General features: G+C 32.1%; 1 protein-coding gene across 1 annotated transcript in view; it reads left to right on the forward strand.

Moving 5' to 3' along the window:
• Positions 1–24317, forward strand: part of LOC100915406 (contactin-6) — a 415511-nt gene that overhangs the window by 382743 nt on the left and 8451 nt on the right. The window contains exons 20-21 of the mRNA XM_023498129.2: positions 19675–19787; positions 22908–23076. Coding sequence (XP_023353897.2) covers positions 19675–19787; positions 22908–23076 — 282 coding nt within the window. The remainder of the gene's footprint in view (positions 1–19674; positions 19788–22907; positions 23077–24317) is intronic.

Here is a 24317-nt window from a genome sequence, read left to right on the forward strand (position 1 = left end):
AAAAATGTCTTTTTACACTTAGATTTAGACATGAATATAGATAATTTGAGATATATCTACTAATTGATGGATAGTTTTTCTGCTCCAATAAGAAACTCCATAACTGATTTTTTTTTATTTCCTAGAAATGACTAGATTGTTTTATGTTATTACCTGAGACTAATTTGAAATTGTATTTCTGGTTATGACTTCTTTAAAGAAAAGCATGTCCTAGGACCTACAGTCAACCCTGGAAATCTAAAAATCTGAATTTGTTCTCTTGTCCAATTTTCTTAATTAGATCAAAAGCTTATATAGGACAAGAATCGTACCTAAAGTTTGAGTGTATGTGTGTGTGTGTGTGTGTGTGTGTGTGTGTGTGTATTATACTTTCAATAAGTTGTATTAATCATAGTACAAGTTTAAGGGATACTTGTAAGCTAAATTTTCAATGGAAATATGGTCAATTCTTTGATCCCATCAATGACTAGATGAGCCATTAGAGATCACTGAAATAACTAATCTTAACATAATTCAATGAATTTAAAAACATGTAACCTAGTATAGCCTATAAGAAGTTGTTCTCATAATCAAAATATGGGGTTCATATACTATGTCTGATCCTTATTGTGTATTGATGGTAATTCACTTTCATTCTAAGATACTAATTTTCAGAGAAAATACTGATTGCACGGAATAATCAGGGATGTTCCCTTACCTATGAGTTCCATATATTTAGAAAATTTAGGTGCAGTTCCTGTCTTCTCTCAAGTATTATAGTTCCTTTGAACCTTCCAACAACCCTCTAAACTAGAAAGTGAAGATTTTTTTTTCCCTAAGAAAATTTAATCAGAGAGGCCAGTTGTCTTGAAAAGCAAAATAACATAAGGGTTAAAGGGCTAAATCTGGAGTTGAGAATACTTGCATTCCAATATGGCTCTGCCACTTACTAACTTTATGGTCATGAGCCAGTCAATTTATTGATCCGGAGATTTTTAATCTTTGGATAATATTGGAATGTTGAAACAGATAATCATTAAATTCTGATAAAATTCTAAATCTATGATTCTTAGATCCTATATGTCTCTTCCTTAACTCACAAGGCTTGGGTAAGTAACAATATTAAAATCCGCTTACTGAAACAGAAAGCAGGGAAATAATTTTTACAGGCAGTTTTCAAAAAAAGTCCCTATTTCTCAAATATATAGAATATTGAATAAAGTGTATAAGAATACAAGTCATTCCCCAATTTATAAATGATCAAAGGATATGAACAGGTAGTTTTCAGATAAAAAAATTAAATATTTTTATTAATATGAAAAATGCTCTAACTCAGTATGAATTAGAGAAATGCAAATTTAAACAATTTTGCCTATCAGTTTGGCTAAGATGATATAAAAGGAAAATGAAAAAAAAATTGGAGAAGATATGGGAAAATTGAAGCAATTGTTAATTCTAAACTGATGAAAACATTTTGTCCAGCTATTTGGAACATTGATCAAATGACTATAAAAATGTAATACTATCACTATGTCTACATCCTAAAGATAGCATTACAAAGGGAAAAGAACCCACAAATACAAAAATATTATAGCAACTCTTTTTATGTTAATAAAGAATTAGAAAATGAAGCGATGCCTATACATTGGAGAATGACTGATAAGTTGTTGTATAATGAATGTAATGGAATACTATTGTTATATAAGTAATGAGCAGTCAGATTTCAGAAAAAATCTGAACTTAAATGGACTGATGCTGAGTGAAATAAATAGAGCCAAGAGAATAGTGTATTCAATAATGGCAACATTATGTAATGATCAACTATGTGAGACATTTTTTTTTCAGCAATACAATGAAGCAAGACAATTCCAAAGGACTCTTGATGAAACATGTCATCTGCTTTTAGAGAAAGAATTATAAAGTCTGAATATTAAGTTTTTTTTGTTTTGTTTTGTTTTTTTTTTTTACTTTGAGTCTTTCCCCTTTCATTTTGATTCTTCTTTCACAATGCTAATGTGGAAATATAAGTAATATTATTGTAAGTGCATAACTTGTATCAGATTGCTTTCTATCTTAAGAAGAATTAAGAGAAAAGAGTAAAAGTTGGAACTCAAAATCTCATATAAGTGAATGTTGAAAACAATGTTTACATGGAATTTAAAAAATACAATTAAGTGAAAAAACACCTATTTATGACTTAAAACCAGGAAGAATAATTTTAAATTTCTCTCTCTCTCTCTGTCTGTCTCTCTCTCTCTCTCTCAGCATTTCTGTCTGTTTCTCTCTATGTATCTCTCTTTCATACATCTCCAAAAAACAGCACATTATCTTACTTAAATTAGCTCAAATTCTTTATATTGTAGCCAGTTCTTTATTTTTCTCTGAGTATTTGAAAAATAAAGAAAAATAGCCCCTTCACATACCTTATGCTTAAATGGTTTAGAACAATAAAAACATGAATATTCATATATCATACACATAATGTTAAATTCATACAGATTTGTAAATGGTTGCCTCTGATTATTAAGTGCATTAACAATCCTTCACATTTTTGTATAAACCCTGATTGTTTTCATCCTTGTTGGAAATTTGTGAGCTCTTGATCTTTCTGGTACTAGGCAACATCACTGGGGACTTGTCCTTGATTGGAGCTCCAACAAACTGCTACAGACCCAGCTTCTCTGAGCTAAGGGGATGACTCTACAGCTACAGAAAAAAAAAATTAGCTCCCTCTCGGTTTGAAGTCTCTGCTCTGATCATTTATTAGTGGGATTCAGAAATGGATGGAGTCTGAATTACTTTTTTTCTCCATGAGAAACACCCATATACCTCTCACTTCTTTGTCCTTGAACAGTACAAAAGCTTTAATTGCAACTGCATCTTGTCTTTGGTCAAAGAAGTTGGTATAAGTGTTAGATACATAGTCATTTTTCTTGTCCTCATTGAATCTAAGAATCAGTTCTTCAGTCAGAGCAAGTGTGTCACTAATTTATTCCTTTGCCTATTACTTAAAGAGTTGCACAGTTTCAGTTCTGCGCCTGCTGAATTCAATAATTTCCTGATGAGTATATATCTACAAGACAAAGTGTTGTCTCCAGGTCTGAAGTTTTCACTGCTTTCTGACTAAATCAATCCTGAGAGTATAGGGATATCTGTCTTTCTCCTTTTGCTTAATTGGTCTGACAAAATGACATTTCATTTTCTTCTTAGATTTTCTGATCATGAATTAGTGTGGAACTCTTTCTAGATCTTTGGTATAGTATTTGTCTAGACTGAGTCACTTCTTTATATACTACTATCTTTACTTGTGAGTTTTCCTTCTGAGATTTTCAATAGCTTTTTTAAAATGTGATTTAAGGATACCTTTAAATAAAAGCATCTATATGGAATACACAATTTTGTTCTCTATGAAAATATCGTGAATTAGAATTGGATAAAATGTTATTTTAAAATGAAATTCATTACTCAATAACATGATTATTTTATTGTTATGAGTGGTAATATTGTCATTGATTGATCATTTACCTTAACTAATTGATCAATGATTCCTTTGAAGCAATCTGAAAAAGAGATATGAGCAATGAAAAACTAGCACAAAAAAAAAAGTGACCTTTGTTGGAGCAGGGGTAGGGAGAATCACTTTGGTCTGAACTTTATGACTTGGGTCTCTGTATAGCCTAAATAAACTGGAAATTTCACAAGTTTTTAAGTGTTGAAAGAATATTTACCCTATATTTCTGTGAATCAAGCATTTACCCTATGACATAGTAATTATAGGTTAGGGTATTTAGTCCCATCTGTCTTTCTAAATATTCCAGACATATATCAAGATCATCTTTTTGGTGCACTATGGATTATACTCACAGTTTTTCCCCTCCAATTCAATAATAATGTATTATGTAACTATTGTATATAAGTTACTATGCTAAGCAATGAAATAAAAAATACCAAAAGAAGGGAAAATAATGTGCTTGTTATTATCTACATGACTTATCCAGGAAAACCCATTCAGCAAGAGATGGTTGGATTCAAAAGAATGTTTTCACTGGGAAACACATAAAATGAAATACTAAGATTTTTCATTGTAGGAAAAGGATAGCTGAGAGTTGAGAAATTTAAAAATGAATGTTGCTGTGGTCAAAAATGATGTCTTCTTCCATTGTTGAATGTTTCTTATACTTTATTCATTATCTTCCCTTCTTTCTGCAAATATTTCACAGCAACTTTATTTGAATACTTCTTGTATTTGGCTTTTTACAAGATGCATCATTCTGTGACAACATTAAAATAGCTAAAAGTAACTAGAAGTGCAGGATAAGGAGGTTAAGCAATTATCCATCTTACTATTGATCCTTATTCAAAGCCTTTGTTCAAATATATTGGCATTTTGCACAGAACACAATATAAGAGTAGAACAACAATTTTAAAAATCTTGATAAAAACATTTAAGTTCTTGGACTATTCCCCCTCCCCCAATTCTCTGGATAGCAATCATCTACTAATTTTCTTATTATCCATATTTGAGTAGAATATTTTTTTTTTGTAATCTTAGGCAAGTCACCTTACCTCTCTTTTCCTCAGAATAACAATGCTACTTGTCTCCCAAGGTTGCTGTGAAGGATAAATGAGATATTTATGTTTACACACACACACACACATATATATATATAAGGGTATGAATGTGTATATGCATATGTATGCATATGCATACCCACACACATATATATTATGTAACCATTATTTTTTGTTGATTAATTTTAGGTTGTAGTATCAGAGTTATGGTACATAGAATGCAGTAGGTAAGAATTCTGCAGTACTTAGATCTGATTATGTCACATCTGAAATGACAGAGGTGTTTTATTTTAGGAAATATGCCAATAAGCTTAAGAAAAGCAGGAAATTATCATGAACAGTCTTCATTTTATAGTGCTCAAATGAAGCCTAAGAGAAAAGCAACATTTTGGAGGGCAAAGGAAAAGGAGTTGTATTCAGTTACTTTATCTGTTCAATGTAAGGAAAATTTCCTGAGATATAGAGATAATCCAAAATTAAAAAAAATATATGTGAAGAATAATGTTCCCTCCATAGTAACGGTACTTGGCTAAGCAAATTAATCACAAAAGTTGGAGAAGATTCTCAGTCAACTATACTTTGAATCAAAATGGCATTTGAAGTCACTCATAACAGAGATTTTAAAATTCTACTCCAATTAGACATTTAACTAGGTAAAACATAATTTTCTCCTTTCCTTCTATCTTCTCCCTTTTGTTATTAATTTCTCTTGCCTCCACTCTCTTCTATTTTTCAATCATCTCGCTTGCTGATGTGTATTTTAAAATAGATTGCAGTAAGATAATTCAGTTATAGCTAATGATTAATATTGAATGGATAGGTATTGGTCTCCTATTCCTTTTACATATTACTATTCAAATCAAATCTATCATTCAGATTTTCTTCTGTGGAATGGAAATGACATTGTATGCAATATAACTATTTTTGATGGATTTATTATCTTGAAATTTCACCTTGATATGAATTTTGGCTATTTTTTTCACTATAAAGATATTTACCAATTTAATCATCCTCCTTTTTGAATCAAGTAGTGTTCTTAAAGATCATAGTTTTAAGCTGTAAGGGTCTCAGAGCACAGTTAGATAAATTCTCTCATTTTAAAATTGAGGTTTAGAAAGAAGAAACAGCTTGTTTACACCATCAAAAAGTGTAAGAGCTGGGATTCCAGCCCAGGTCTCCTGAGTTCAAATTCAGCAATCTCTCTTTCTTTCACTATTATGGTATACCATTCAATGTACTGATAAATTCAAAATTCCAGGAAAGGAATCTGGGAGTTAGAGATTAAGGGTTTTGGATATCTAATCAACATCTCGGTTTATAGTTAAGAAGACTATGGCCCAGAGAATTTGACTTACCCTAAGGATATATAACTATTAAATTATAAGGTCAAGATTAAAAATCAGTTTCTTTTCCTTCAGCTCCTATATTCATTTTTTATGATATTGTAATTTCACAAAATCTCAAGAAAGCATTGGACTCCATATGCTATCCATATCTAATATAGGTGTTCTTTTTCAGAGTTGGTATCTGGATTATCTTTGGGTAGTTAGTCAAAGGTAGCAAAAATCTGGATTCTCAACATAATTAGATTATCATTTTGTTAATTTAAATGTACATAATCTAATAAATTGCATGAATATTTAATATTAAATTTATCACAAAACATTCAATAAAATTACAAAGTACTTGCCCTCAAAAAAAAAACTAACAATAAAATATCATAAATGCACACACACACACAATATGGTACAAAGTTTCCTTAGATGGTATTAATAATTTAATTGGTTAGATAAATTCCAGTGTGGGGAGGAATATTTCATCCCTCCAAATTTATCTCAAAGATATAGTATATGCAGAACAGTAATATGAACTAAACCTGTATTTTTGCAGTTAAACATGGTAGGAACTTCTTTCCCCAATCTTGTTCTTCTTCCTGCTGTGCCAAAGCATTGACCCAAACCACATTGTTTTGTTTTGTTTTACTTTTCCCCTTTTATCTGCCAGTTATAATTCACATTGTCTTTTTTATTGATCTTTAACAAGTACTACTTTTTCCATAAAGCAACTGTGTATCCTCTAAGGTATAAATGCTTCACTGCCCTCTCCTAAATTTCGTGTGCCCACCTGTTTTTCCTCTCCTATGGCCTAATTGATTCTATCCTTAACACCATGATATTTCAGCATTTGTGTGTGTGTGTGTGTGTAGATATAAATCTCAGGGCTCAGAAAACTTGGTTTAAAGTCATAAATATAACTATGGGATCTTAAATCATTTCATTTCTCACTACCTCTAAACAACCCTTTAAGATTATAGCATTAGTAAAAGATATCCCTACAATATTGAAATCATATAGTTGTTTCACTCTACCTTTAAAAAAGGTTTCTAGACTTCCAGGAGTGGATCCAAGATGGTACACATTTTTTTCTCTGACTTTCTTCTACAACCCTCAGACTAATTAGAAAATCTAGCTTCTGAATTAGCTCTGGATTGGCAGAACCCACAGATTTTCAGAGTGCAACAAATTACCAGCAGAAGATAATTTTGAGGATCACCAGAAAAATTCTGTTACAATCAGAAACAGTAGGAAGGCAGTCAAGCAAAAATAGCTGAGCACAAATGCCAATGCAGAGAGCACAGAGTCCTGAGGTGGTGTGGACTCCATTGGTGGTACAGAGTCCATGGGCAGTGTGGGTTCCACATGGCAGAGAATCTCTGGGAAGGAATCTACAGCAGCAGCGTTAGCCACTCTGCCCTGGCTGCAAGCCAATAGATCAGCAGAGAATTTATAAAACATCTAACTCAAACATAAAAGGTAAATAGTGAATCCTGAAATGACAGAATCTCACAAGACCCGGCCACGCCCACCCAGCACCTACAGTGAATCAACACTGACCCAGCACAGCCATCCATGGCTGCTTATAGAGGAAGCTGCTCCTTGTAGAGGAAGCTTGGAAAACCTCCCCACCCCTAAAAGTGGATCTTAACTTTAAAAAAAAATGAGTAAAAAAGTAAAGATAACTCTGATGATAGACAGCTTCTATGGTGAAAAATAAGAACAGATATCCAACTCTGAGAAGACTTTAAGGGCAGATTGTCTCCAGATGAAGCCCTAAAGGTGACATAATCTGGTCCCCATCACACAAGGCTCTCCTAGAAGAAATTTTAAAGGATCTTAAAAGAGAGCTAAAAGAAAAATGGGAAAAGGAAATTAAAACTTTGCAAGATAGTTTGAAAAAGGCATATAACTCAAAAGATAGATTTGATAAAATGGAAAAAGAAAATAACTCCCAGAAAAAAAAACAGAATTTGTGAAACAGAAAAAGAAAATAACTCTTTACAAAACAGAATTTTTGAAATGGAAATAAAAAATCCAGGGAACAAAACAACTCATTTAAAAATTGAATTTGAATTAAAATTTAAAAGAAGTTTTAAAAAGTAAATTAAGATAGTAATTAAGTAAAATTAAGAACCAAAACAAATAGAAGTGAATAACTCAATTGGACAACAAGAATCAGTCAAGCAAAACAAACAAAAAAAAAAAAAGGAAAGAAAAAATAGAAAAACATATAAAATATCTAATTGGGAAAACAACTGACCTGGAAAAAAGATCTAGGACATACAATTTAAGGATTATTATACTCCCTGAAATCCATGATTAAAAAAAAAAAGAGCCTGGACACTATTTTTCAGGTAATCATCAAAGAGAATTGCCTAGATGTCATAGAAACTGCCTAGATGTAATGGAAGGTTAAATAACCATTGAAAAAATACACCAAATACCTCCTGAATGAGACGCAAAAATTAAAACCCCAAAGATTATCATGGCTAAATGTGAAGACTACTGGACCTAGGAAAAATATTACAAGGAGCCAGAAAGAAACAGTTAAAGTACCAATTAAAGTACCAAGGAAACAAATAACGATTATCAGGATCTAGCAGCTTCCACTTTAAAGAATGAAGGTTCCTAGAATCTGATATCCCAAAAGGCAAAGGAACTTGGAATGCAGCCAAGAATAAATTACCCTGTTATACTGAGCATTTTCTTTCAGGGAAGAAGATGAACATTCAATGAAACTGGTGAATTCCGTTTATTTTTGATGAAAAAAACTAGAGCTAAAAAAAAAAAACCTCCAAATAAAGAGCACAAGAGAAACATAAAAAGGTAAAAAGAAAAAATATATATATTGAGAACTATTTCTGTTATAGGTATACATAGAGAACACATGTAATCTGATTTTACTGTACTAAAAAAAAAGAAAAAAAAACCTAGAATGAAAAGAGGATTGTAACAGAAAAAAAGGATAAAGTGGAGATAAATTGAGAAAAATTACATCTAAGGAAGAGGCAGAAAAAAAAAACCTATTATAATTGAAGGAAAGAAGGGAGAATAGTGAATATTGTGTGAATCTTACTCTCATCATATTTAACTCAAAAGAAGAATATTAGATATATTTGGTTTCACCAAGAAACTTCACTAACCTTATAGAAAAGTGGGAGGGGAAAGTAAAAAGGGAAGAGGTAGGCTAAATAGAAGGGGAAACAGAAATAAGAAAGGGGGAGAGTCTAAAGAGGGAGGACTGCCTCAGTCAAGTAGTGATTGTAATTAAAATGCTACAGAGGAGGGAAAGGGGGAAATTAAAGAGAAAAGTATAATTTGGAGTTAATACGATGGCAGGAAATACAGAGTAAATAATTTTAACTATAAATGTGACTGGGGTGAATTCTCTCATAAAGCACAATCAGACAGCAGACTGTATTAAAAGCCAGAATCCCACAACTTCTTGTTTGCAAGAAATACACTTAAAGCAGAGCAATACATACAGAGTAAAGGTAAAAGGCTGGAGCAAAATCTATTATGTTTCAGGTGAAGTAAAAAAATCAGGGGTAGCCATCCCGATATTAGAGCAAGCAAAAACAAAAATTGATCTAATTAAAAGCCATAAGGAAGTTAACTATCTTGCTAAAAAGGTACCATAGATAATGAAGCAATATCAATATTGCACATATATGCAGTAAGTGGTGAAGCATCTAAATTCCTAAAGGAGAAATTTAGAGAGTTACAAAAAGAAATATATAGCAAAACTATAATAGTAGGGGACCTTGCATTCTAAGAACTATATATATATATATATCAAATCACAAAATAAATAATAAAGAAGTTAAAGAGGTAAATAGAATACTAGAAAAACTAGATTGAGACAGAAAGGAGTACATTTTCTTCTCAGCAGTTCATGGAAACTGATTTGATCAAAATCAAATGCAGAAAGGCAAAAGTAATAAATGCATTTTTTTCAGATCATGATGCAAAAATTGTATGCAATAAAATGCCTGGGAAAAATAGACCAAAAAGTAATTGGAAACTAAATAATCTCATCGCAAAGAATGAATGGGTGAAACAGCAAATCAGATACAATCAAAAATTTCATCCAAGGGAATGACAATGAGACAAAATACCAAAATTTGTGGGATGCAGCCAAAGTGTTAATAAGGGAAAATTTTATATCTCTAGAACTTACTTGCATAAAACAGAGAAAGAGAAAGCCAAAGAATTGGACTTTCAAGTGAAAAAGCAAGAAAAAGAACACATTACCCCACAATCAAATACCAAACTTGAAATTCTAAAAGTGAAAGGAGAGATCAATAAAATTGAAAATAAGAATAGAATAGAATAGAATAGAAGCAGAAAAACTTTTGATAAAATCCAACACCCATTCCTAATAAAAACATTAGAGAGTAAAAGAATAAATGGACTTTTCCTTAAAATAGCCAGTAGCATCTATATGAAAGTATCAGCAAGCATCATATGTAATGGGGATAAACTACAACCATCCTCAATAAGATCAGGGGTGTAACAAGGCTGCCCACTATCAACATTACTATTCAGTCTTGTATTAGAAATGCTAGCTTTGGCAATAAGAGAAGAAAAAGAGATTAACAGAATTAGAGTAGCTAATGATAATCCAAATTATCACTCTTTGCAGATGACATGATGGTATACTTAGAGAATCCTAGAGAATCAACTAAAATAGTACTATAAATAATCCACAAAAGTTGCAGGATACAAAATACATCCACATAAATCATCAAAAATTTTTAGATATCACCAACAAAATCCAACAGTGAGAGATATAAAGAGAAATTCCATTTAAAATAATTGTTAATAGTATAAAATATTTGGGAATCTACCTGCCAAAGGTAAGTCAGGAACTATAAGCAAAACTATAAAACACTTTCCATACAAATGAAGTCAGATCTAAACAACTGGAAAAATATCAAGTGTTGTTGGATAGGTCAAGGAAATATAATAAAAATGGCAATATTCCCTAAACTAACCTATTTATTTAATGCTATTCCAATCAAACTCCCCAAAAAAACTATTTTGCTGAATTAGAAAAAATAACAAAATTCATCTGAAAGAACAAAATGTCAAGAATTTCAAAGGATTTAATAAAGTGAAAAGCAAGTGAAGATGGCCTAGCTGTACCACATCTAAAATTAGCAGTGGTCATCAAAATCATTTGGTACTGGCTAAGAAATAGAGAACTTGATCAGTGGAACAGTTTAAGTTCACAGAATAAAACAGTCAATGACTATAGCAATCTAGTATTTGACAAACCTAAAAGCCCAGCTTTTGGGATAAGAATTCACTGTTTGACGAAAACTGCTACAAATTGAAAACAAGTATGGCAGAAACTAGGCATTGACCCATACTTAACAACATACACCAAGATAAGATCAAAATGGATTCATGATCTAGGCATAAAGAATGAGGTTATAAATAAATTAGAAAAATATAGGATAGTTTATCTCTCAGACCTGTGGAAGAGGAAGGAATTTGTGACCAAAGAAGAACTAGAGATCACAATGTACTTAATTTTGATTATATTAAGTTAAAAAGTTTTTGTACAAACAAAACTAATGCAGACAAGATGGAAAGAGAAGCAATAAACTGGGGAAACAGTTTTTACCTCCAAAGTATATGATAAAGGTCTCATTTCTAAAATATATAGAGAATTGACTCAAATTTATGATGGTTCAAGACCTTTTCCATTTGATAAATGGTCAAATAATATGAACAGACAATTTTCAGATGAAGAAATTAAACCATTTGTAGTCACGTGAAAAGATGTGCCAAATCACTATTGATCAGAGAAATGCAAATTAAGACAGCTCTGAAATACTATTATACATCTGTCAGATTGACTAAGATGACAGGAAAAGATAATGACAAATGTTGGAGGGAAAATGGGTAAACTGGGACACAGACTTTGTTGCTGGAACTGTGAAAGGATCCAATGATTCTGGAGTACAATTTGGAACTATGCTCAAAAAGTTATCAAACTGTGCATACTGTTTGATGCAGCAGTGTTTCTATTTGGATTATATCCCAAATATATCTTAAAGGAGGGAAAGGGACTCACATGTGCCAAAATGTTTGTGGCATCCCTGTTTGTAGTGGCAAGAAACTAGAAACTGAGTGGTGCCCATCAATTGGAGAATGGCTTAATAAATTATGGTACATGAATGCTAATGGCATACATTTCTATAAGAAATGACCAGGAGGATGATTTCAGAGTGGTCTGGAGAGACCTACAAGAATTGATGCTAAGTGAAATGAGTAGAACCAGGAAATCATTATACACAGCAACAACAACACTATACAATGATCAATTCTGATGGATGTGACTCTTTTCAACAATGAAAGTATTCAAAGCAGTTCCACTTCTACAGTGATGAACAGAACCATCTACATACAGAGAGAGAACCATGAGAACAAAATGTGGAACATAAGATAGCATTCTCACTCTGTCATTATTTACTTAGATTTTGTTTTCTTTCTCAGTTTTTCTTTTCCTTTCTTCTTGATCTGATTTTTCTTGTGCAGCAAGATAACTGTATAAATATGTATACATATATTGGATTTAACATGTATTTCAACATATTTAACATATATTGTACTACCTCCCAGCTAAGTTTGGGGGTGGAAAGGAGGGGAAAATTTGGATCAAAATCTTGAGTCCATTTCTACCATATCTTGGTATATGGTGTCAGGTGTGGGTCAATGCCTAGCTTCTGCGAAGAGTTTCTATTCTTGAGGAACTTATAGACAAATGACATGAGGGGGACAACTTGCAAATAATCATATATAAAATCCATATTGTGATAAATTGTTCTAATGCATAAAATATACTTTTTGAGTCATTCCTCCAAAATCTTTATTAGACCCTGTTGTGCATTCTTTACTATTCACTGGTCTTCTTATTTGCTTGTGCTTATTATGTCCTCTTTTCTGATTTATTTTTATTTCCCCCTTCCCTTTCTCTCATAAAAATGCTTACACATTTCTTCACTTATGTTATTTTCCTTCTTTCCACTCCTGTTTCTCAGCTCAGTGTCACATCATTGCTAGATGCTAATTAACATCTGTGGAATGCAACTATTAAAATAGGAACTATATTTAATATTTCTATAGTGTTTGACAATTTCCCAAGAGCTTGCATGACACTATGATTTGTCATGAATATAATATGGAGAAAAGAAGGTATTTAGTTTTGTCTTTAATGTGTAATGTCATTGTGATGATGGACAAGTCATTTAATATCTTTGAAACTTGTCTTTAAGATGGAAGGGGGAGGGATGTAAAATGATTTCCATGGTAACTACCTTGTAGGGTTGTGATAAGGCTCAAATAAGGTCAAGCAAATTTCATATAATGCTATGTAACATTTTATACAATACATTTAAATACTACATATGTGTGTAAATAAATAATAACTAGCAATATAGAGAGAGACAAAGACAGAGAAAGAGACAGATACTCATACATATACATATACACACATAAATACACACATATATACAAATATACATATATACATATATACACTTACACACATACAAGCAAACTATGTGTCAGGTATATTAACTCATTTCATCTTCATAAAACACTGAGAGGGTGGTGCTATTTTTATATTTATTGATAGCACAAATATATTTTACAGTTAAGAAAACTGAGATAAACAAATTAAGTGATGTGCCCCAGGTCACACAGCTTGTAAATGTCTAAGACTGTTCAGGTCTATCCTGATTCCTGGTCAGAAAGTCTATCATCGTCGCAAGATAGGTTGTAATAGTTCCATTTAAGAGTAAAGAAATTGAGTCTTACAGAAGTACATTTACATGTACTTACATTTACATTTGGTAAATGGTGACATAGAATGATTTTACAATCCATTGGAGACAATTTGATTCCTACTTCAAAATCTTCCCACTCCATCACAATGCTTAAGGATTAAAATGTAAATGAACTAGTTTAGTCCCAAAAAGAGGAAGTTTGTTATTTTAAGCAATCTGATAATAGATATTATGCTATTCTCTTTTCAATGGCATGTGACCAATTCTTTTAAAAAAGGTCACATTTTTGTAATTTTTAGAATCATAGCTCCACATCTGGAACGAACACCAGAAAATAACAGCATTATTTTACAAGTTAAGAAACTGAGGGCTGATCACATTGTTCTGGCCCAAAGCCATGAAGAGAGTGTGCATGAGAAAGGATTTAAACTGAAGGTCTCTGACTGCAATGCCAGGATAGTGTCACATTGCCTACAAACTGAATACAGAGATAATGAAAATACATGTATAACTTTTCCTTCACCTTTACAAACATGATTTCTTTTTAAGCCAGCCCTAGAAAAAATGCTGGTAATTTAGAGAGACATAGGCATACCCTGAAATTTGATTGTATTGGGATCCTGACTTTGGCTGACAAGCACTCTATGTAGGATTCTTTCTTCTTGTAAATATGCAATCAATCCTTATTCAGACATAAAGGAAACATATAAGCTTTTATGTCATCTTGTGCCATTTTTTTTCTATCTCTTGCCCAAATGTCAATCCCATGCTGTTCCTTAGAAGTTCAACATAAGAAGTTGTTTTTGAATTGAGTTCACAGTGTGAAGTACAGTCAAATATAAATGCCATCTACAGAAAAATTGATCACAAAGAAACCATTTGTGTGCTGAAAGGTTGTTGTCATGTCATTGTGTCATCTGGTTAATGGAAAATTATCTAAAATATAGTACAAAGAATAAAAGCTAATCCACTATAATGATTCATGTTGTTTGTATTTACACTCGCTAATTTAGTGCATTGTTAAGTATCATCTGCTTAAGTGCAAAAGATACCAAGACAAAAATGATCATGCTCCCTGCCCTCAGATAACTTATATTCACTTTTATTCTAAAACAGGTTTCAGAACACTTGCTTTCCAGAGTCTTGCTTCCATAAAATCCATTGCTAGCTATTTTGGTTAATTCTATCAAATAAACTAATCTTATACTTTAAACTGTGATCAAAAGAGAATAATGGCAGTACAAGTGATAACATTGCCAAATTGGAAAAGCAAATAAAAATTAGTTTTCATAATTCATATTTTGTATCAAATGTATGTATATCATGTATATATATATATATATATATATATATATATATGTTGTCATCTTTCCTTGTAATCACCAAATAAAAATAATAAAAATTGTCATTTCTGTGATTTTTATCAATATGTGAGATTCCTGGTAAGATAAGTCCCTCCACTAACAAATATGTGCAATTTGTATGTAACTGATGATCTTAGAAAGTGGTCTGGGAAAATTTAGAAGTTTATTTAATTATAATCCCATAGCTAGTGTATATCTGAAGCCTGATTTGAACCCAGATCTACATCATATTAATGCTGGCTATCTATTAAGCTATGTTGACATTCAACTACCTTTTGTAATTCAATATATTTACATATAATATTGCAGGAAATTGTCAAAAAAATTAAAGTGAGTGTTGTAAACATTATCAACCCCATTTTAATGTAAATAGATATGTATATAATTGAATAATTTTAATAAATTTAAAAATCACTTATTAAATGCTAAAAATCACTTATTAAATACTTGTCTATTAGAAGTAGATATCAAAAATGAATATGGGTCTTCTTTTCAAGAAATTTTTATTATAATGGGAAGAAACAGCCCTAAGAGGTTTCAGCTAAAAGTCAGATGGAAAGGTATCATTCAGCAAAACAGATGGTAAAAACATTCTTTAATGTTAATTCAGGTGATTGAAAATATAATTTTCTAATATAGATAAGGAAATTGAAGGTCTTAAGAGTTGGGTAACCTTCCCCATGTAACACAATGGGCATGCAACAGTACTGACTGAAACCTCAATCTTTTCCATTTACACCATGGTCTTTTCATTACACAAAAATGTTTTCCACATGAAAAAAGGAGGGTGAAAGAAAATTGGTTCTTCCTCTGTGTCTTAGATTTTTATTTTTAATGAATTTATCCTCATGAAATTTCTATGGGAGTAGTTATGAAGCAAAATGTTTATCTCTGGGTAGAGGAAGAAGCAAATGACAGGAAGATAAGAATACTTAATCAAGACTGCAGAAGCCCTGACAGAGTATGAAGGAGAAACAGCTTTCCTGGTTTCCACTTGATGTTCCATCAACAAGCTCATGTTGTTGGAAAGAGCACTTTTTCTTTATAAAACAAATACAGAATAGACAGCAATAAATGAAACCTTCAGAATCCATCATTGCCAGTGACAGGAAAAGAGTAGATTTATACTTGCTCAGTATTGATCATGTGTGAAGCTGCTAATGTGTGGACTTAGTTTTAAAGAACATGGAAACAAAGGAAATAATCAAAACTGCATCCCTGAAATTAAAACAGTTCTCCTGGGATTCCTGTATCATTTCAACAATAAAAAAAATTGAAAAAGGCACCTTCAACTAAATTGAGGGAGAATGGATTCATAATTATTTCTGTCACCATTGTAGTTCTAGAAAGAAAGACAATCCCCAAATTTATTGAGTCCTTAATGAGTGCAAATTTTTATTTTTCTTGAATTATTGTTAGATACATTATGCTCAAAAAAGTAAGTCTGATATGACCAAATCAATTTGTTGATGGCAACAATGTATAAGTAGTTGTTAATGTTGTTTATTAATACTAATTCAATCAGCAAAATGAGCATTTGTATAAAGCATAATACTTCAAACACTCTGCTAATGGCTGGTGTTAGGAGGAAAAAACTAAAAATAGTCTTTAGCTTGAAGGAATGTATGTTCTATTGGAGGAGAAAAGAGGTACATATAAAAATATCTTTCTCCTCATTGGTGATGAGGGACAGATAGAGTTGTAAGGAGGGGAAAAAAGAGAAATCTAATTTCTTGGGGTTCTCAGCCTCAATTCAACAGAGTCCTAGATATTTGTCACAGGAGAATGTCTCAAGTCTTTAGGTGGAAATCAGGACTTGATGAGTATTGCCAGAAACTTTCATATCAGCTTTGTTCAACAATTTTCCTTTCCATCATTTACTTGAAGAGGGAGAGCAACTTGGAACGATACCCAAAGAGCTATCAAACTGTGCATATCCTTTGACCCAGCAGTGTTTCTACTGAGCTGTATCCTAAAGAGATCATAAAGGAGGGAAAGGCAACCACATGTGAAAAAAATGTTCATAGCAGCCCTTTTATTGTAGTGGCAAGAAATTGGAAATTGAGTAGATGCCCATCAATTGGAGAATGGCTGAATAAGTTATGATCTATCAATGTTATGGGATATTATTGTTGTATAAAAATGATCAGCAGGATTTCAGAGAGGCCTGGAGAGACTTGCATAAACTGATGCTGAGTGAAATAAACAGAACCAGGAGATCATTATACATGGCAACAGCAAGATTATATGATGTTCAATTGTGATGGACATGGCTCTCATCAACAGTGAGATGACTGATTCCAGTCCCCATGTTCTTGTGATGAAGAAAATCATCTACACCCAGAAAGAGGGCTGTGGGAATTGAGGGTGTATCACAACATAGTATTTTCACTCTTTTTGTTGTTTTTGCTTGAATTTTGTTTTCTTTCTGTTTTTTTTTTTCCTTTTTGATCTGATTTTTCTTGTGCAGCATGATATTTGTGGAAAATATATAGAAATGTCAAATATGTGTTGGTATATTGAATTGCTTGCCATCTAAGGAAGTGGGTGGGGGAAGAAGGAGAAAATTTGAAACACAAATATTCATATAATATTTATTATGTTTCAGATACTGTGCTGAGCACTTCAAAATTATTATTTTATTCTCAATAAACTTTGGAAATAGATTTTATTATTATCTTCATTTTCCAATGAGGAAACTGACAGAAATAGAGTTTATGTGACTTGTCCAGAGTCACATGATTAGAAAGTATCTGAGGTCAGATTGATTAAGATGACAAGAAAATAGGATAAATATTAGAGGGGTTGTGGGAAAATTGGTAAATTAATGCATTTTGGTGGAGTTGTGAAATGATTCAACCATTCTGGAGAACAATTTGAAGCTATGCCCAAAGGGCTATCAAATGGCATATTCTTTGACCCAATAGTGCCATTATTGAGTCTATATCCCAAGAAGGAAGGAAAAGGACATGTGCAAAAATATTTATAGCAGTTCTTTTTATAATGACAAAGAATTAGAAAATCGGTATTTGCCCATAAATTAGAGAATGGCTAAATAAGTTGTGGCATATGAAGGCAATGGAATATTGTTCTTTGAAAAATGGTGAACAATCTGATTTTAGGAAGACCTGGAAAGATTTACATGAACTGATGCTAAGTGAAATAATCAGAATCAGAAATACATTGTACGCAGTAACAGCCAAAATGTGTGATTATCAAGTATGCAAGACATGGTTCTTCTCAGTGGTACAGTGATCCCAAACAATCCCGATAAACTTTAGACAGAAAATGTTATCTGCATCCAAAAAAAAAAAGAACTATGGAGATTGAATGTAAATCAATACATGTCATGTTCACTTCTTTTATATGGTTTGTTTTCTTCTCCTGTGGTTTTCCCTATTCTAATTTTTCCCTCTCAACATTATTCATAAAGAAATGTGTGCTAAAAGTAAAATTTTAAAAAAAGAAAGTATCTGAGGTCAGAATTTAACTCATATCTTACTGACTACTGATCCAACCCTTTATTTACTGCTACCTAAAATAATCACAAAGAATGATAATTGAGAAGGAACTTATGGACACCATTACATTCAAATGTTGAGTATATATACATATATATATATATATATATATATATATATATATATACCCTTTGATTTTTATTAATGTGTGTATTTCCTTCATTGAAGCAAATTGCAACTCATCTATGCTTATTCTATGGAATTCTTTTTTATATATTTCATAAATTCCTTCTAGGAAGTTTGCTCAGCATCCATGGGGCTTTTCTTAGATTTTCTTGACATAGTATGTGTCCTAATATTATAACTAGATTATCTATCATATGTTTCTTACACTCTTGCCCATCTACTTTTTTCCCAAAGTGATGTTTACAATGACATAATTTGTGACACACCTGCTCCTTATTTATTTTCATTTTATTTCCTTCTGCTCATTCCAATATGTGCCATCCCCTTTTCCTTTTGTTCACTTTTAGTTTTAATTCTTCAAAAAATGTGTCATTCCTTTTCTCAAAGGCATTATATGCCATCAGAAAAAAAATCTCCTCTTAAATCTATGTATGTGTAATATGTGTACATGTGTGCTTCAAGGAGAAACTTCACCCTTTAGAAAACATCATATATTTTGTGGTTTATATTTTAGATGGAAATAATAAAAATGCAAGGTAAGGAGGGGGTGATATCTGAAAAGGAATTTTGGCTGTATTGTTAGCAAAATGGTAATGAGTGTATTGAGACTGTCACTTTTTTGGTACCCATAGATTAATGGTCAATTGGAAAAAATGTTTAATGGTGCCTTCAAACTACTCACATGCGGTAAGGTAAACAAATTCAACAGCAATTATTAACAAATTAATATTGAACAAGCATAAAGCCATTATTCATTCAATATCTTCTCGAAAATACACTCCCAAATGAGTAGAATTTGAATGAATTACCTCACACTGATTAGAATTAATATGGTATTTATAATGGCATCACAACCATTTAACTCCTTCTAATATTAACCAGCCATGACTTATTTGCCTTTTCATGTTGATGGGTCATTCAACAATTATAAACAGTTTAATATTAATTTGTTTCTTGTGCTTGTATATTTTTGAAGCTCCAAGCCAAGCACCATCTAACATAGCCTGGAAACTGAAAAACTCAAAATTATGCTTGAATTGGGAACATGTTAAAACCATGGAAAACGAGTCTGATGTATTGGGATATAAAGTGAGTATAGAGATACATACATTTTTCAAAAATCATGTCAATTATACAAATATATGTAGGATCTGTTAAATTCAGAACTCTTCTTTAACAAAATTCATGAGTCCACCCCAAAATAACTTAGTATATTAGTTTTATGTAGTTGAACAGTGAACTGAGATTTAATTGATTATCCAGCATCAGACAGTCTATCTCTGTTAGAGGCAAGAGATGGATACTCTTCTTCCTGATTTCAAGTCAAGAATTCTAACAATTATAGTTTTTTTTATAAGGTTCTTGATTAATTTAGCCTTGCCCCATCCTCCAAAAAGGATATATTATAAGTATCTTACTGCTTTTAGTTTAAATTATTTATAAGTTTATAGAACCATAGATTTAGAATAAGATAGAAACATAGAGAACTTCAACTCCAGTACCCTCTGGTTAGAGGAAAACTGAGACTTAGAGAGAGAAATTAGAAAGGCAGGATTAGATCCTGAGTCCTCTGGCTCAAAAAATAATTTCACCTCTCTTTTGCAGGTATCACATGTGTTCTCATTAATATAACTATTTCCCCCAATAGTACAAATCATAACCTTCCATATTTCTTCATTTCACATGATGCTTCTGCCTGTGTCCTTCCTAAATTCTCCATAAATGGATTCCCCAGTGTAGTGGAATCCTAGCTAACTATGTGATAAAATAGTTTGGTTATGTTTTTTAAAAAACTAGTATTCCATACTAATGAAACAAAGAGTAGTCATTAGAAAAAAACATTAATAAGTGCAGAGACAGGTTCATCATATTAACACATCAGAAGAAGGCACTTGTCTTACCATGTTTATGAAATGGTGAAATATAACACTGCAGTGAGTTATCTTTTTGAATACAAAAAATATTCATTAGACAGCAGATATATGTGCCCCTTTCATTAGTTAATAATAGGTTATGATGCAGATTAGTAAGTCATTGATGAATAAGGCTGGAGGGATCTAAGAAGTCTAAGATAAATACTATTGCTTGTGTACCAAACCTTCTTGGTTCCAAGAAGGGGGATTCTTGTGACAATAGATAAATGATTTAGTAGAAATTCAGTCAAGGATACCAGAGTAAATGATTTCCACTTCCATCAGTGTTAATGGGTATCATTTCTTGGCAGATAAATATTCAAGTATTTGAAACTTGTCCAAACTAAACATTGACTTCACAGTAAGCTTTAAAGATAAAATCCTCAAGCTACATAATTAATTAAGATAAATTGTGTGATTTTAGATGCAGAGGCCAAAAAAAAAACTTTAGTAAGAGCAACTAAATTTAAAGAAAAAGCATTATCTCTTTAATTTATTTTGTGAAGAAAAAACTATACATTGGTAGTATGATTATTCTATTATTCAATTCAGTTCAACAATCATTTATCAAGCACTTAATATATATAAATTGTTGTTCTAGGAATTACACTATACAAAACATAAATGAGATGTAATTTTGGAGTTTTCAGTCTAGGAGGACAAAATATAATATGCAAAAATGAATAATTATAAATAAATTCAAACTCTGGGATTATACCAATAATTTATTATGTTGGTTTCTGATACAACTCACTCTCTCCTAAAATCCCTCATAACTTATTTCACTATGCTCTCCCTCAAAGTTTATGCTACAACACCTCTGAACACAGTTCATATCTAGAAACCAATTTAGGTGAGCAAAAATTACTTAAGTACCGTAAATCAAGAGTACCAATTAATTTATTGTCATGGTACTCCTTTATTCCCATCCTTTCTCCCAAATATAAAAAAAAATTAAAAAATCATAATGGAGCATAAAATCCAATCTAATACTACCTCTATTTCAGTAAGTCTCAATTTCATCCCCCAAATGTCTTCTCAATGCTTAGGCATCTTCTCAAATGAGAAGTGCAGCAAAAAGACAATTATATCTGTACCATCTTAATAGCTCATTAATATAGCAAGAAGTGTCCATTTATTATTATTTCATCATCCTTTAATTTTAGCTTATGGACAGTCCTCTTTATGATTACAGCTAGCTAATACTTGAGTATTTCCAATCATCAATAAATACCTGTTCTCTTATTAGAAGGCTACATTCTAGAATTCTTGGTATTTAGATTACCTTTGAAACAAATTCAAAGATTGGAGCTGGAAAAGAATTTCTTTTTTTATTAGAAGATGTAATTTTGGGAATATGCTATAATAGACCTGGTTGGGATTTAGGAGAGACTACTACACAGACCTTTTCTGCTGACCTCATTTGCCTTCAGCTAGAAAATGTTCTACTCCATTTGGGGAGAGTGTGTTCTGACGTTCTAAAATCCATTTAGAGTCAATATTTTTAAAGTATTTGGAATAATTTAGGGAAAATATAGGGCGATTCCTGCCTCTACTACCCATCTTAGCTCTGTCTTACCCAGGAGAGATTATTATAGATGCTAAGCTAAGGCCTGAGGACAAAAATTCTGGGCAATTAAGCCAATATCCTCAGAGTTCACATTTTAATGGAGGTAGAACAGTATAAGAGATAGCTGAGAAATGGCTAACAACTCAGTTCTGGGCAGGATAAAAGTCCACCTGTTAATATCTGTCCTTATACAGATAGTGTCCAACATTCCTGTTGGAAAGGAATGAAAGCTAAGATAAAGGCAATACAGTGTAAAGTTGACAACAAAATATCAAAAGGAGATCCATGCTTTTTCTATCTTAAAAGTTAGGTTCATGAGTGAGAAATATTACTCTAGGATGCTAGTATCATGAATCAATGTTTCCCCACTTCATATCTGCTTTGTTAAAGTGATCCCATGCTGGGGTCAAGAATTCTTTATCTGGACAAAAGTATGTCTGTTTCCTCCCATGTCCCTTTATTCTAAACCAGCTTTCAATGGTGCCAAGTGCTCTGTGTTTGGTGGTAATGTGGGGAATGTACTCTTCTCTTAATCACCCCCAGCAAAGGATTGAACTATAGGATTGACTATAGAAATAGAGTGGATTTGTATAGAAAAAATGTTGCTAAAGAATTATTGTATGATTTGCTATGTTATTAGAAACTCATAGAAAGAAATGAAGAAACTTACATGTAGTTTTAAAAGAAATAAAATCTAGCATTAATTTTCATCTTTATTTTATTTAGATTTTATACAGGCAAAACAGACAAAGTAAAACACACATTTTGGAAACGAATAACACTTCTGCTGAGATTCTTGTTCCCTTTGGAGAAGATTATATAATTGAAATAAGAACAGTCAGTGATGGTGGAGATGGTAGCAGCAGTGAAAAAATTAGGATCCCTAAAATATCAAGTAAGTTCCATTGTGACAGCTGTGGGTTAGTTTATTATGCCCAGTGGCAAAAAGAGGCAGGAAAGATTGTGAGGTGTTTATTCCTTCTTTAAACAGTGTGAAAAATTAACTGGTTTCTTTTTGAGTTGAAAGTTGAGGGCTACAGGATGTATCATGATGATCCAGTTTGTATTACTGGTTTATCAAGCAAGAAGTTGCAATCAAAATGCATAGAAGTTCTTAAGAAAAATGTTCATTTGCCCAACAAATATCAATAAGTCAGCTAGTCAATAAATGAAGTTTAATCAACTATTATATTTGAGCCATTGTGCACACCACTAGGTACCAAAAGTAAGGCACAGATAGTTTCTATTCTTATTTTAAATTAAAGATTTTTTTTTCAAAAGATATGCATGGATAGTTTTCAACATTCAGTCTTGGAAAACTTTGAGTTCCAAATTATTTCCCTCCCTTCTTCCCACTGTCTCCCCTAAATTACAAGTAATCCAATATATGTTAAACATGTGTGATTCTTCAAAAATCAGATCAAAAAGGGGAAAAATAAGAAAGAAAATAAAATACAAGCAAATAGCAACAAAAAGAATGAAAATACTCTGTTGTGATATACCCCAGAGTCCTCTGTCTGGGTACAGATGGATATTTTCATCACAAGACCATTTGAACTAGCATGAATCATGTCATTGTTGAAGAGAGCCATGTCCATCAGAATTGATCATTGTATAGTCTTGTTTTTGCCAAGTACAATGATCTCCTGGTTCTGTTCATTTCAATTAGCATCATTCATGTAAGTTTCTCAAGATCTCTCTGAAATCATCCTGCTGGTCATTTTTTGAACAATAATATTCCATAACATTCATATACCATAACTTATTCAGCCATTCGCCAATTGATGGGCATCCATTCAATTTTCAGTTTCTTCACTATTAAACAGGCTGCCATAAACAGTTTTGCACATGTGGGTCCCTTTGCCTCCTTTAAGATCTCTTTGGGATATAAGCCCAGTAGAAACTCTGCTGGATCAAAAATATGCATAGTTTCATAAGTCTTTGAACATAGTTCCCAATTGCTCTCCAGAATGCTTAAATCCATTCACAGTTCCACCAACAATGTATCAGTGTCCCAGTTTTTCCCTATCCCTTCCAACATTCTTCATTATTTTTCCCTATTATCTTATCCAACGTAAGAGGTGTGTTGTAGTACCTCAGAGATGACTTAATTTTCATTTCTCTGAACAATAGTGA

The sequence above is a fragment of the Sarcophilus harrisii genome, chromosome 1 (genome assembly GCF_902635505.1).
Source record: "Sarcophilus harrisii chromosome 1, mSarHar1.11, whole genome shotgun sequence".
Lineage (NCBI taxonomy): Eukaryota > Metazoa > Chordata > Mammalia > Dasyuromorphia > Dasyuridae > Sarcophilus > Sarcophilus harrisii.